This window comes from Ursus maritimus, unplaced genomic scaffold (genome assembly GCF_017311325.1).
Source record: "Ursus maritimus isolate PB19 unplaced genomic scaffold, ASM1731132v1 scaffold_4, whole genome shotgun sequence".
NCBI lineage: Eukaryota > Metazoa > Chordata > Mammalia > Carnivora > Ursidae > Ursus > Ursus maritimus.
Window position 1 is genome coordinate 15,368,623 of NW_024426552.1, and position 16,320 is coordinate 15,384,942.

The window sequence follows — 16,320 nt, forward strand, 5'->3', positions numbered from 1 at the left end:
CTGCTGTGATCTAACTTTCACCTCAGTGGTGTGATTTGGCACAGTCACAAGAGTGAATATCTGTGAAGGAACAGAAAATAGTTAAACAGCAATGAGAAAATGTAATTTCTCTAGCCAACCACTACATAAATAGACACATGGATCCGTTCTTACTTTTATCTCTCTGGGACTGACCCTAATGAAAATCCTAGTGGAAATCATTGTAATAAAAATAGCCAAAACATTAAGAATAGGACAAGCAGGCATGACGATGGCTGATAAGCATTTGAACCATCAAGCATCCTTACTAATCCAACCACAAAAATAAGTACTGGCTCATGGGCTGATTACCCAAAAGAAATCAGGGACTATCTTATACGAATCAATTAGTGTGTATACCTTAAGGAAAAGAATTCTACAATGATCCTTTAGTTCCCCTTATTAACTTTTTTTTTTGATAGAGAGAGAGCGCGCCCAAGAGCACAGGGGTGGGGAGGCGACAGAGGGAGAGGGAGAGAGAGAATCCTAAGCAATCTCCACACCGAGCAAGGAGCCCGACTCAGGGCTCAATCTCACGACCCTGAGATCATGACCTGAGCCTAAATCAAGAGTCAGACGCTTAACTGCCTGAGTCCCTCCCCTTATTATTTTTAAAAGAATCTACGTTTAGTAATGTAAGTTCTCAAGCTTGTTTTAAACTTTGGTGGTGGTGTACTCATAGCTGGTTGTGTTTCTAGAAAAAACCGTAAATTCTTCTCCCTAAATTAGTAAAAAAAAAAAAAAAAGTCATTCTGAAGTGAGGCTTCTAACCCCTTGAATCATCCTCAAACCATCTGTACAAGTCCATAAACTTGTACTTTAAATATATATATATTTTATCTCGCCTCATTCCATAAAGGATTTGCTGTGGCTTATAAAAAACAAATAAAATCAGTAAAGGTTTTTATTTTTAAGCTGAGATAGTCTGAGCAAAAAAAAAAGAAAGAACAAGCAAGAAAATAATAAAACCAAGGAGTAGGAGTAGTATACAGAAGTGGTGCACCATTGGCCTCTATGGTTGGCAGAGCTGGGCTACACGTTTGGCTCAAAAATTCCAGCAGTTTAAGAGAGAAACCCAAAAGTTGTAAGATTCATAGAGGCCATAAAATAAAAATAAAGGTTTTTGTTTTGAATAATGAGATAAGTTTTCCCGACAAGTCACATAAAAGGGAAATGTAATGAAATGTTTGACATCCACGAAAACAGGCCTAGAGTAGAGACAACAGGCCATTACATTTGGCTGTGCCTTTTACTATTCCTTATTATAAGACAAGGCATGATACCAAAATACAATTTGTCAAACTCAATTCTCCAAGGAACTAGAACTTGGATGGCCTGGCCTGATCCAATGGCAAATTTGTTATCTGAAGGAGAATGAACTGCATGGCATTCCAGGGATTTTTCACAAACATAAATTTTTGTAATTTGGCTTCTGTTAAGGATAAAGGATGATTAAAAGTTCTATTCTCAAACTAGAATTCCAGGGCACAGATACTCTGTGTAGCAAAATAAAGCAGGGAAAACTGAAGAGCTAACCAAGGTAAACACCCAAGGACCTTCACAATGGACTGATATCACACCCTGCAAAAATTTCTGAATTCACTTCAAAATATAAATAAATGGAAAAGATACCAAAGCTTGCCAACACAAAGAATGACCACACTGATTTTTAGCTTGAATCTTTTCAGTACAGATATTACCATTCACTGTGGCTCAAGAAAAAGAGGGAAAAAAACCTCAGTAAAACACTGGAGGAAACCTTAATTCAAGTAATATTGTTTTCTAGTGAATCCTACATTTGTCTTGTAGGATTCACTAGGATCAGAATATCATTCTGATATTTTCCTAAGATAACCTGCTGAGTGGAATTGTTGAATAAAAAGCCAGTGAATGTTGGAAAACTCTTACCAAAAAGGGTGATTGGAGTTTGAGTGGCTGTGTTAGACTGACTGCACTATTGTCCTCAATTGTCATACTTCCTTGAATCTACACTCTCCGATACTGTCCTCCCACACTGATTTTGGGCTGGGCCATGTGTCCTACTTCAGCCAATGGGATGGTAGCAAATTTGACAAAGTGCTTACTCATTTCATCTTGCTGTCTTAGAACTCTCCATTTCAGTGACCACCAGTCCAGGTAGCCTGCTGGGGGATGAAGCTGTGTTAGACACAGCTAAACTGTTCCATTTGAGGCCTCCTAACCTGTCAACTCCCAGCCTACCCACCAGCTGACTGTACATACATATGCAGTCCTTGCCCTAATACAACAAAGCCTGGTCCAGACCAACCAAGATGCCCAACCAGTCCTATATGTGTGAGAAATGATAAGTGGTTGTTGTTTTAAGCCACTAAGCTTTGGAGTGGCTATTGATAACTCATACAGCAAACACTAACTGCTACAGTGCCTGAATTTGAACTATTCTTTTATGTAATATTAGAAATTAGGACCAAGGGGCGCCTGGGTGGCTCAGTCGTTAAGCATCTGCCTTCGGCTCAGGGTGTGATCCTGGAGTTCTGGGATCAAGCCCCACATCGGGCTCTTCCACTGCTGGGAGCCTGCTTCTTCCTCTCCCACTCCCCCTACTTGTGTTCCCTCTCTCGCGGGCTGTCTCTCTCTCTGTCAAATAAATAAATAAAATCTTGAGAAAAAAAAAAAAAAGAAATTACGACCAAGAGTTGGTAAAGTCATTTCTAGAGCTTGGTAATATCAGTAGGTAATATTTACTACTTTCACTCTGAATGGACATAGGGAGGGATTCAATTAGCTCATCCAAAAGTAATATTGAATATTAAGAAATGAGTAAAAAGAAAGGAGGTTTTCAAACATTTCTGTTTTACTCATCTTGAGATAATTGTTCAATTGATTAGGAAACTGTCCTTCCAAACCCAGATCTTTACACTGGAGTTAAGATGCAAAGTCTATATAAGATTCTGGATTGGGTTCAGTGTTGTACAGGTTAGCCTAAAACTGGTTCCTATCCACAGGAACAAATACTGAGTAAAGATCAGTGAAAGATGTGAATGATCTTATCTTGTTCTTGAATGATTTCTGCATAAAATATACAGAAAGGAAAAATAATTTACTGTGGAATACCCTTGCCAAAAGCCTGTTCCTTCGATAGAACATTGGCCTGAGAAACCCAGACTTGTAATTTGTCATGGGAAACTAGCTCAAATATTTTTTTTAAAGAAACAGTAATCTGATGAATCCATAATTAGAAAGGAGTAGAGGATTCACCTTTTTTTAAAAGGTTGGGGTAGGGAGCAGGATATATTATATACTTTGTCCATTAGAACAAAGTTAGAAAGGTCAATCACCAGCAGACCATAAACTATTTTAATAACAGAAAATCCTCACCAGGGAACTTGTTTAATTTGACCTTTTAAATCAGTAAGACTGTGAAAGGAAATGTTTTCTGCATACACTAGAAAGAAAGCAATTTATCTGAAATTGTAAATTTGAGAAAAGGGGGGTCTCATATTGTTTGCTATTGGGGCTTCTTCAATCATCCTCACCAGATTCACCTCAAAATCCTTCCTGACTCTCAGCTCTATCTTCCAGGTCCGGGCCAGCCACAAGAAATCAAGTTTAAAAACAACACTTTAAAAAATCAAGAGTAAAATTTGGATTTGGCAAGATCCTGAATGACTTCCGAATTTCATTTCCTATGTTAGCTCACAAGTCTGGCCACGAGTGCTTTTAGCTTCCTAAAAATCATACATTAAGGAATTTCTCAATCAACATCCCATGTAGAAAACAGAAACCACTCAAGTATTATAAGCAGAAGGACTTTAATGTAAGGAATCGGATGTTTAGAGTAGCAAGCTCTAAGATGGGCCTCCAGGAATAAATCCCAGATGCCACAGAACGAACCCGCCTGAGGAGCTATGCTTTCTACATGCTGGGAAAGCTGAGAATGAAGAAACACTATTGGACGGTCTGAGAACAGGAGCACCCCACCACAGCTCTGATGCAGACAGCAAGAAGCCAGGATGGAGAAGCTGTCTCCTGGCCACACATTTTGCATGGAGACTAACTATGGAATTGGGATGCCAAAAATCCTGTCATGATTCTGTCTGCTGGAGGACACACCAAGTCCTCATGAAAATCAACCAGGTCTCTTTACCATCTTGCACCCCTCACACGAGTGTATCCAGCTGCTGGAGACTCACTTATACCCAGGACTGTAACCACGAGGGAATCTGGGAAGCACAATTTGGGCTTCCTGGCCTCTGCAAGACAGGTTGGCACAAAGGCACCAGTCTCTCGCATGGCCGTCAGAGGAGCTATGGCAGTAACTCCTCGTTTTTCTAAAAGAGGGACTGATGAGCACAGTTATAGTGTTATCAGCAATCCATTCGCAAAAGCAGAAAGGGAACTTGTCTCTCAGTCCCCTGAGACAGAGATGTCATCAGTCTCCAGAGATGTGAGGCATCGCCTGTAGAATCTAGACATGTCTTGTCCATTTCCCCCTTCTCATCCCATAGCCTAACCGGCTCAGTCCTGGCTAGGCACAAATCAGCACAGGGCCACTAAGCTGACGTTTAAAGTAAGGGGAAATGACCATGTTCCTACAGTCCAAGATCTCCATTCTCAGAATGGTTAATACTCAGGGAGTGATTAACTATAACACATTTCATTTCTTTTTACTTTGCTTTGATCCAGAAAGACTTCAGGAGAGCTGTTCACTATAGCATGGACTGATTGGCCGGACTACTTATGAACCTCCGAATGTGGGTCACGTACACAGCCCATCTTGGAACAAAAGAGCCATAAGGCATTCCTTACACTGAAGTTACAGATGATCCTGGCCCCTGGGCACCATTAAGCATGCCAGCAACTCTTGCTTAGGCCATGGCAGCCATAGAGGTTTGTAGTATCCTTGATTTGAGAATTCAAGCAGAACCTGGGGGTTTTTGTTAGATAGCAATTCATTGAACCAACCAGATGTTCTCTCTTGGGATGTTTAAATATGAAATGCACAGAGACCCACCTGAGGGGGCCAGGGCAGCTAAGAGACACATAGAGAAAGGGAAAGAAGCTGAAGCTAAGATGTAGAGAGTAGGAAAAGAGGTCAACAGTTGAAAGAGGTGAAGAGAAGCAGATATCACCTTGGTAGATGCCATAGAAACAGAGACAAACTTAGGTATAAAAACAGTAACTCAGAGACACCAACCTGTAGCACTATACATGAAAAGTAGTCTCGCCCTAGGACAGAGGTGCAGTTTCTTACTTTTTTGCAATCCTAAATAATTCACACTCTCTGAAGTGACTTCCTTTCCTCGCAACCTCAATGAGCCTAACTCAGGCAACCTTGCTCCCACAGTAGACAGAACTGACCTTTCCAGGTTTGTGCCTCGGTTTACTGTTTAGAATGAGCAGCCTCTGTTTGCAAATGAAGTTGTTGGGAAATTTACCATTCAACACTTCCTCGGGGGCCCCAGAGAAATGGTTGGTGGGAAATTAAATCTGTCTTTTGATGTTTTGAGGCTGGAGGAATGTCTCCATCTGTTCTTTAACAGACCAGGTGTTTAAATGGTTCTTCCTGATAGGGGTTCATAGTATAAATGAAAGTCCAAAGATGACAGAAATGCGGCCCAACATCCAGAAGACAGTGGGAAGTCTGCTAAAGGTAATATGTGTATCGAGGTGAATCTCGGCTGAGTTATCAGAGAAATTAATCAGGACCAAAACGTTCCTATAAGAATAGAGAATGCTTTGGGGCGCCTGGGTGGCACAGCGGTTAAGCGTCTGCCTTCGGCTCAGGGCGTGATCCCGGCGTTATGGGATCGAGCCCCACATCAGGCTCCTCCGCTATGAGCCTGCTTCTTCCTCTCCCACTCCCCCTGCTTGTGTTCCCTCTCTCGCTGGCTGTCTCTATCTCTGTCAAATAAATAAATAAAATCTTTAAAAAAAAAAAAAAGAATAGAGAATGCTTTGACATTAATGCCCCAAAATTCATATGTCGGAGCCCTAATCCCCAATGTAACTATATTTGGAGATAGGCCTATGAGGAGGTAATTAAAGTGAAATGAGGTCCTAAGGGTGGTATCCTGATAAAATAGAAGCAGTGCCCTTCTAAGAAGTAACGTCAGAGATCGTGCACACAGCAGGAAGGCAGCCACCTACAAGCCAAGAAAGAGGCCTCAGAATAAAACAGAATATTTTGTTATGGCAGCCTGAGCTGACTAAGAGAGCTTGGTTTCATCATCCCTCTGCCTCCTGTAAGTTTGAAAAACATGAGCATAACTAGCACCTCCTTACCTCTGTGAAAGTTTTTTCCCCCCATAACTAAGAAAAGAGGAACCTAAAACCTTGGATTGAAGGCCTCCTTCAGTAAAATGATTAATATAGCCAGAATACATATAGTAAGTTTACTTGATATTTTTAAAATACGGTCTTAAGTTCCCAACTACACCACATGCTAATAGAGGAATTTTATTCACTGGAAGGGAAACAAGGTCCAGCTAAACAACCAAAAACAGAGAAGAGACATATTGGTCGTAGAGTGGGTATTGGTGTCAGCAAGAGAGGCATCTGCCTGTGTCAGCTCAGGGTCAACCGAGCTCCCTCTTTTGATTCCAAACGTGACCACCAGCACCAGAATTTAGATCAGTGGAAACATGCAGGCTCGCTGGCCTAATATACCAGTCCTGATGCTGAACTCACAGGAGATTTAATCATCTGGAGAGGTTCCCCTTTGACTGTCACTAGGTAAAGTATCAGGAGTGACAACTGAAACCATCTACACCCACACAACTTGATGTCCACATTAGCGGGGCTTTACTAGTGCGATGTTTTCACCAACATAACTATTCCAGGAAACACTGACCCAGGAAGGTAAAAGCAGCAAATAACTTTATTGTTCATTCCAGGAAGTTCCTGAAAGATCCTCCAACTCTTCAATAGAAAACATCGAATGACAGTGTATACTTCAAGATTCTTTGAACGCCTTGCCTCGAATCCTCACCTTGCTGTGCTCATCGATCCTATATCATGATCCTTGTTCAAACCGACCCACGCCCCTTCATTGCAGGACCTTCATTACCTGGACTTCAAAAACTCATAAACGTCCTAACTTTGCAACTCCCCCAACTGAGGTGTTACTAAGATTCTATCAAAGTAGTATTCTCCCTGACTGCAGCACAATAAACTCAGCTTTGTCTCATTAACATGTTGTCTTGGTGATATTTTAGGAGGCCAGTATTCTATAGATAAGGAAATAATCAAGGGTGACAAAAGGCTGTGAGACCTCTCACCATATGGGCCTAGAGAAATGTTATTTCAGCAGTCTGGGGAGGAACGGTAAGCGTTCAAATGATGGAATGGCAAGATGCGCCTCTTTGGGGACCAGGAATCACTGCTGGAGTGAACCCTCTGAAGATAGCCACAAGGAAAAAGAGCGCCAAGAAGCTAGGGGAATGGATCCGCCATGGTTCCGTGGGAACTTTGCACCTATCCACATAGACCACACAGGCAAAGGCAACCCCAAACTAACCCGGGTCTTGGCAGAATGTTTTGTGATTCTCCTGGAATACAAGAGGATGGGAGGACTGCAAAGAGCTTCTCCAAGGCCCTTTCCCTCTCACCTCTGCTAAAAAAATTACTAAAGAAGACAATGTAGGTGATAAAAACAAACTTCAATTCAAACAGTCACCTTGTTGAGAACCGCAAAGTGGAGCGCAAGGCAAAAAGCTCTCATGGGATGAAGAATAAGAAAAAGACAAATAGAAAATTTCTGATTGTCTGGGGCCACATCGTCAACCTTGTTTAGGGTGAGAAGGCCCAGGATTGGCTTGGCATTTGGGGATTGGCTGACTGGATATACTGCATTTCTGGTTGGCAGAGTGTTTCCAGGGACACAAAAGTTGTCTAAGTTGCAGTTTGCTGATGTGGCACCCTGGACAGGAGTGGCCCCATCTTGGGTCTAGAAAGTTCTACACCTATCGCCTCTGGGAAGCTGTCATGAAGCAGTTTCTCATCTCCAGGGTTCAGATGAGGCATGAATCATTCTATTCTATCCCCTGCAGAATAGAGGGGCAGAATATAAAACCATTTAGTCCTGGTATCCCACAGCCTGCATTACAATCTCACAGTCCCTCTGGTTTCAGTGTCATTCTTTTTTCTTTTTTTTAAGATTTTATTTATTTATTTGAGAGAGAGAGAGCACGAACAACAGGAGGAAGGGGCAGAAGGAGAGGGAAAAGCAGGTTCCCCACTAAGCAGGGAGCCCTACACAATGCAAGGCTCCATCCCAGGACCCCAAGATCATAACCTGAGCCAAAGGCAGACACAACCAACTGAGCCACCCAGGTGCCCCCAGTGTCATTCTTTTTGATGTGTGGTACAATGACCTTGAGGAACTGACACCTTTGGCTAATCTTCCTTTCACTGTCAATGTCAGTAATAAACTGATTCTAAAAGTGGGTCATTGTATCTTTACCATTCAGATCAGTCAGAACTTGGCCTTGGCTTACATCGAAAACCGGGGATGTACTGTATGGTGACTAACATAATATAATAAAAAATCATTATTAAAAAAAAAAAAAAAGAACTTGGCCTTGGCCTTTCCTTACCTCATGCGTGCTTGACAGAAGCTGGTGAAGCTGTGGGATGGCATGGTAGTCTGAGGCCCAGTGTCCCACAACCTCACCCCCACCCCATAGATAAAAGGTTAGGAATGGAAGGTTTAGAGGGAGATTAAGACATAAAAGTAACATATCAGGAGGAGGGTGCTTCTTTGCATTCCTCTGGTTTTCTCCAATCCTCCCGGCCTGCTGTTTCACTCCTTACTCCCCCTGATTGAAGGGAGTGATCTGTTTTGCTGGGTGACTGACATGGGACCACCTTTCTTGATTACATGGAATTAACCCATTAAAAGTCTGTCATGTTCTTTTCTGCTTCTCCACTGCAATCATGGACGAGCATCTCTGGGCTTTCAAACTAAGCTATATCCTCCAAAGTCCCATGATACTCTGAATCCTAGCTGCTTGACTCCCATGGGATTGTTTCCAAACCTGGAGAGGGTTCCCTAAGCCCAACAAAATTTGATTAAAACAGAAAACAAACACATTTAAATTTATAAAGGAAAATAAAGAGATTTTAACAACAAAAAAAATGAAGTAAAATAATAAGCCAAAACAAAATAAGTCATAAAATCCAAAACCAGGGGCGCCTGGGCAGTGCAGTCAGCTGAGTGTCTGACTCTTGGTTACTGCTCAGGTCGTGATCTCACAGTCCTGAGATCAAGCCCTTCATCAGGCTCTGTGCTCAGTGCAGAGTCTGCCTGAGATTATCTCTCTCTCTCTCTCCCTTCCCTCCCACTTGCACTCTCTCTCTCAAATAAATAAATATTTTTTAAAAATCCCAAACCAAATAAAAAGAATTAAACTTTAATAGAAAATAGTGAAAAGTAAGATATAGGAACATGAAATAAATAATACAAATAGGTGGGAGGGGTAGAAGAAAAGCCAGAAGATTAAAGATCTAATGGGAATCAGTAAAATTAAATAAGAATACCAAAAAAAAATTTAAACACACAGATAAGACAAAAATGTTAAAACAATTGTGAAGCACAGAAGTTAAAACTTTAGGCAAACAAAAGAAAGAAGAAAAAAATAGAAAGAGTCACAGGAAACAATTGGTGACTGAGTCCTTATCAAAATTCAGGAGTTGGCTTAGACATCCCTAGGCCAAGAGTGGAATTCCTCCTGAGTGGGGGGTTGAGGGGGAGGCACCACTGACCCTCAAGGCCTTTAGATGGTGGAAGCCATGTTTTCCGTTGGCACCTAACAAGGGGGACCTGTGCTCTTAAATCAAAGTAGCAGAAACCTACAGACTCCTTGGCCTTTTGCAAACTCCTGGGAAAACCCTTTTGATTGCTTTGTTTTGTTCTCTGGTTTTACAGCGTGTATGTCTAGATGGGACGAATAGAGACCTCATCTCCCAATTCTTTTTTTTTTTTTAATATTTTGTATTATATTATGTTAGTCACCATACAGTACATCCCTGGTTTTTGATGTAAAGTTCGATGATTCATTAGTTGCGTATAACACCCAGTGCACCATGCAATACGTGCCCTCCCCACCACCCATCACCAGCCTATCCCATTCCCCCACCCCCGTCCCCTCTGAAGCCCTCAGTTTGTTTCCCAATTCTTTGGTCTTCTATTCTGGACACTCATTTGATCACCCAGTAGCCCACTAACAGGTGCTGGTGACAAAGCACCCACCTATTGGTTAGGAAAGATTATAACTAATTTTGTCATTAAAATTGGGACAAATGCTATGAAGGGGAAACACAGAAGCTACTAAAATAACCAATAGGAAATGTCTTGAGAATCCTCAAAGGCTTTCTAATGAAAGTGTCTGTTTACTGAAGTAGAGTTAACTCAGCCAAAGGGAGCAGAAGACCATTCTAGGGAGAGAGAACAGCAGAGGCTAATACCCCGAGGCAGAAGAGGTGAACTGCAGACAGGATGAACTGCTATTATGGCCAAAAGAGAAGAAGACCAAGAGAGAGAAGACATGTGAGATAAGCAGGGACCAGAACCTAGGCCTTGAAGCCACATTAAGAATTTGATATTTTCTATTCCAAGAGAAGAATATTTGACCTTCTATTTGGATCCAGAAGAAATTTTGCCCTTGTTTTGATTTCATAATGACAAATACACAGTTTAACCCAAATAATACAAAATCAATAAATTTTCATCTAAAAAGCATTTTTCTTAGCAATTAAATCAATTTAATTCTTTGGTAAATTACCATACAGATTTTAATTGATTTCAATCTTTCCATTTCCTTTTCAATTTACTAAAATTAATGTGAGATTGATTTTTTATTATAAACTTTCCACGGAAACTTGATTCATCAGTAGTTGTCCTCAAGTTTAATTTTCCATGGTCCTTATCAAATTTGATTCCTAAGTTATTTTTAATAAAATATCATCAAGTGTCATTTTTAACCCCTTTATGTTTCATTTTGTTGGTTATGTTTAGAAGTAATGCTGTGAGTCAGATGAATAAAACTTTTTATTTATTTCATAGATAATCCATAAGAAATCTCAAGTTGTTCTGTTATTCCAGACTGATCTACTGCAATGGTTCTCTAACTTTTCAGTCTTGGAATTCCTTTACTCTTAAAAATTGAGGTTCTCAAAGAGCTTTTGTTTATGTGGTTTATGGCTAACAATATTTATTGTATTATAAATTAAAACTGATAACTTTTAAAATATTTTAAAATAACAGTAATAAATCCATCACATGTTAACTTACATATTTTTATTAAAAATAACTCTATTGGGGCACCTGGGTAGCTCAGTCAGTTTGGCATTCGACTCTTGATATGGGCGGGGGTCATGATCTCAGGGTGGTGATCTCCTCATGGGGGAGTCCCCTTCACTCCTTTTCCCTCTCCCTCTGCCCCTCCCCCCACTCTCTCACTCTCTCTAATATATATAACCTTTTTTAAAAAACTCTATTTTTCAAAACCAAATAATGAGAAGTGGCATTGTTTTACATTTTTGTAAATCTCTTTTGTATTTGGCTTTAAAAAAAAAAAAAGAAAACTGGCTTCTTATGCCCTTTACATTCAAACTGTTTTAATCACACACATTGTGCATCTCTGGAAAACTCTCCAATTAAAGAATGAGAAAGCAAAAGTCTTAGTTTTATAATAATAGTTTTCCCCTGAGGACCCTAAGGTCTTGGTGAGCCTCAAGAGGTGTCTGGAACATACTTTGAGAATCCCTGATCTCTTGCAATGTTTCTCAACATGTGGTTCACATATCACTTGATTTGACGTGGCAAAAAAGTTTTTATTTCAATAATTATGTATTTTAAGGTCTTATTAGAAGTTGTAACTGGTGATACACTTGATGCACCCGATTATTCCTTAAGGCACAGGAAATCTGTCTCAATTTTTAAAAATAAGCAATTTGCAAATATCCTACTCAAAGAACAAAAGTCGAACCAAAACGTTCTGCTTCACGTTTTCTGTATTTTCCTTAAGAAGAGTGGATTACTTTCACAGAGCGAAATTCCTAAAAAATACTCTATTGCCATTCAACCTTTTTGAAATCAGCCATATGTTGATGAGGGAAGACACAGAGATCGGGTTTTAAGATTCTGGGAGCATAAAAAGATTTATATTTCCAGGAAGAAGCAGAAAAGAGCAATATAGGTAATGGTTAAGAACTCGTATTTTGTAATTAGTTCGATCTGGGTAGGAATCCTAGGTTTAACATTACTAGCGCTGTGATCTTGAACACCTTACCATTCGTAAACGTGTTTCCCTGTATCAAACGGAGGTACTAATAGTTAAGTCCTAAGACCGACCATTAGCTAAAACACCGAACGTAAAGTAAATAACACAGAGCCTGTCACATATGAGCATTCGGTATGTAGTTACTCCCACAGATTTTATTTATCGCCCTCAAGTCGCCAGCGCTTCCCACAGTGCTCAAGACAGGAGACGCCCAGTGACAGATTTCGGGGAAGGAGAACAGGTGCTCTACCTCGGAGAAAAAAAGCACACCTGCCCTGATGTTGTGGGTGGGTCTGGAAGATTTCGTGCAAGTTAATCTTAAGAGGAGTGGGTTCCAGGTCAGAAATAGCAAAAATCAAACGTCCTGACCTCGGAGTCTCAGCAAAAGGGTTAACACGGAGCGAGCCACGACCGCCAGGCCGCTTGGCCGTGCGCTTGCCGGAAGATCGAGGGCGCGCTCTGCGATCAGCCCAATCGATCGAAGTGATCGAGGATCGTCAACTCAGTTCTGGCTGCAGGAACTGTTTTATCTCGCGAGGCTTCAAACCAGGCGGCCAGGGAAGAGGCGGGCTCAACTGGAGAGAAAGGAAGAGCGTGAGGTCGCCGCACGCTGCGTCCCCAGGAGGCTTTGCGTGCCCCTCGCTTCCTCCGGGATCTTCTGAGCGAGCGCGTGAACGGCTACCTGCAGAGGCTATGGCGCTTCACGTCCCCAAGGCCCCGGGCTTTGCCCAGATGCTCAAGGAGGGGGCGAAGGTAAGCATGGAGGAAGAGGGAGTGAGGTAGGAGAGCTGCCGTAGAGCTGCGGCGGCCGGAGCGAAGGAGAGGGGCCTGTTAGCGGCCCGGGTGTGCTCCCCGGGCACAGCGGTCGGAGGAAAAGAAGATTCCAGAAAGGGAGGTGTTCTGCGGGGAATTGGGGGGGAGGCTCGGCCGCCGAGGCCCGCGGGCGTTTTGTTCTTCCCCGAAGCTGGGAATGGTCGAAGGGGCGGAGGAGGCGAGAGAGAGGCAAGGCCGCAGGATTCGCGTACTATGCTTCTTAGCCCGGCAAGCAGAAAGCCGCTGGTGCATTTCCTCCATTCCTAAAAAGGGGCTGATTTGGCTCTCCACTTCTTAAAGGGCATTTTGAGGGCGAAGTCGAATAACGTAGGTGAAATTGCTTTGGGAGCCGCAAAGCCGATTGACACAGTTGAAGGGATGGGTGATCGACGAGAGGGACAAGGGCCAGTTCTTGACAGCTTTCCTTCAGATGAGGGATGGAGGGAGTGCTCCCCGCCTCGTTCACAGTAGTTCGTTATGGTAGGAAAAACGTTACTCTCAATCCAAATGGGTTCTGGTTCCAACTTAGATTAGCTAGTTTGATGTAAAACCAATAAAACCAACCCTCAGGTCTGGCTTTGCTCTCTAAATTAAGCAAAAGATGGTACCTTTGAGATGTAACTGTCAGACTTACTGTGTAAGTATAAGGGACACCCTGGACTAATTAAAACTTTTTTTGTGGTCGGATCATGAACGTCATTTCAATAGCATAAATTCTTTAAAGTATTTTGATAAAATTTGTCTCTTGTGTTCAAATCAAAGTGTTCCTTTATTTGTCCCTCAAATTTCCTATGCCTAGTCAAAGAAATATAGATCATTGTGGTTCAGTTTACAGAAACAGTGTTAGGAAACTAGGTTGTTGTTTGCAGAATACACTTGGGATAACATGAGTATGTCAAATATCAGGGTTTAATGTAAATACCAGCTTTGCTGGTAATGTGTGAAATTTTTTCATAGTTTTTATTCCTTTGAGATAATCAAATAAGGATAATTTCAAATACCGATAAATGAGTATTGTAAAAAAAATAAAAGATTCGATAGAAAGCACTATATATAGTCTATAGAGAATGACAGGAAGTAAAGTCTGCCTCCCCCCCCCCCAAAAAATGAAGAATCGTAGGTAGATAGAACGATTAAATAAGATGTTAAAGGAAGAACTCTTAGCTCAGTAGCGAGTGGCAGAAGGAACCAGCCAAGATTAAACAGGGCAGGCTGAGAAACCGTTAGGTACAAAGGCCCTAAGGATGAAATAAGTTCAACCTGTTAAAATAGTAAGAAAGGTGATAGGGTTGAATGTCATTAAGGGGAAGCAAGAATGGTGAGAGATGAATTTAAAGAAGCTGTAGGTAAGGACCAGAACACATAGGACCTTGTAACCCTGAGGAGGGATATACATTTTATCCTAAGAATGATAGGAAACCATTGATGGGATCTGATTTATGATCACGTGGCTGTTCCTCAGAGAATGGGTGAGGGGAAAAAGCCAGCATGTAAGCCAGATCAGACTAAATGCTATTGTAAGAGTTCAGCTCTTGACTCTGAAGACATTGCTTCTAAAGTAATGGTTATTAACCTTGTGCGGATCACAGTTCCTTTTCATGAATATTATAAAAGCCACACCTTATGCTCCAGAATACAACTATCTCATAGAACTACCCACGATGAAGGAAATGTTCTTTATCGCTTCTGTGTAATATAGTATCCACTAGCCACATGTGGCTACTGGACACTTGAACTGTGGCTAGTGCAATTGAGAAACTGAATTTTTCATTTTAATTCTTTAAATAACTGCATGTGGTTAATGACTACTATATTGGGCATAGCAACTCTAGAAAAATGTTCACACGAACAAACAGGAGGCTCATGAAACCCATCTGAGGCCACAAGTAAATCCCAATTCTAAAAGAAGTCCAGTATAAAGTTTGAGAATTTTCATATTGTGAGCAATTCAGCAATTTTTCAATATGCATGCATTAGAATTGTGTTTTGAATCACCAAAGCATTCAGAGTTTCATATACTAAACATTTGGGGGCAGGTATGTTAAGTGGAAATTCCAAACAAACAGAAAATTGCTGGCTTTATAATGCTCATGTTCTTTATCACAATAAGAAAAGTATTCATACCATGTTTTCAGATTTTGTCAATAAGTAATGGTAAATTCTAAAAAGGTATTTTTACCTGAAATACCTCATCTGCATTCACTGATCAGTCACAGCATTCTTCCCTGTACTTTTCACTACTTAAATATATATATTTTTTCACTATTTAAATATATATATAGGCTTTATGTTTTGATGTGTAAGCGAGTACCTGTGGTCCCTAAAAATGTCACTTTATTCAACCAATGAGCAAATTTATGGATCATTTATGAATACCAAGCACCATGCTTTCCTCACATAAGCCTTGCTTGATTATTATTATTATCTCCATTTTAAGATGAAGAAAATCCTTCTGTTTCACTGTTCTAACATGTGTTTTGTTTTTGTTTTTTAACAGCATTTTTCCGGATTAGAAGAAGCTGTGTACAGGAACATACAGGCTTGCAAGGAGCTTGCCCAAACAACTCGTACAGCATATGGACCAAATGGTAATTTCCAAATTCATGTTTTAAAACATACAGTAATAAAATTTTGTGTACGAACTTCTTCAAACTTATTCTGAGACTATTATACATAAACTGAGAGTTTTAGCCGTCATACAGAAGTAATTTCATTGCCACCAGTGTAGTGTTTTCAGTTTTTAACCAGCAACTCAGATCTCTTTAGAAAAATAGGAATCAGAATGTTACTTTTTATCATATTGAGAGGATAGAAAAATTACGGTGTCTTCACTATTGAAATGATACCTAATGTAAGAGAGAAAGTTCTCTCTTGCCTCCTACCGTCAACTGAATTTAATTGGTACACATGTATGGAAAGCAGTAAAACTATACTTTTAAGTAGGTAATTTTGGTCTTTCTACATGTTAATGTAATTTACATTTATTGAACAAAAATATAAGAAGATAGACTTCCTCCCTAGTAAACATTAGGAGGTTAGAAAAACAGGAATAATATGGGGGTGCATTTAGGCTAATATAGTTTTAAAGAGTAAATAATATGTGTTTAATTTGTAAAGTTATTTTAAGAAATAGAAGCTTATATTTCTTGACTAGGTTTTCTTGGGTATTTGGAGAAAGATTTGAGTAATAATGGATTTCCTTTTCTAACCTTTTACACACACGCCC

At 40.7% G+C, this 16,320-nt stretch overlaps 1 protein-coding gene across 2 annotated transcripts in view; it reads left to right on the top strand.

The window, feature by feature from the left end:
* The first annotated feature begins 12,877 nt into the window (after positions 1-12,877).
* Positions 12,878-16,320, top strand: part of CCT8 (chaperonin containing TCP1 subunit 8) — a 12,157-nt gene continuing 8,714 nt past the window's right edge. For both annotated transcript variants that reach the window (XM_040621068.1, XM_040621067.1), the window contains exons 1-2: positions 12,878-13,034; positions 15,592-15,682. In XM_040621068.1, coding sequence (XP_040477002.1) covers positions 12,975-13,034; positions 15,592-15,682 — 151 coding nt within the window. In that variant the 5' untranslated portion in view covers positions 12,878-12,974. The remainder of the gene's footprint in view (positions 13,035-15,591; positions 15,683-16,320) is intronic.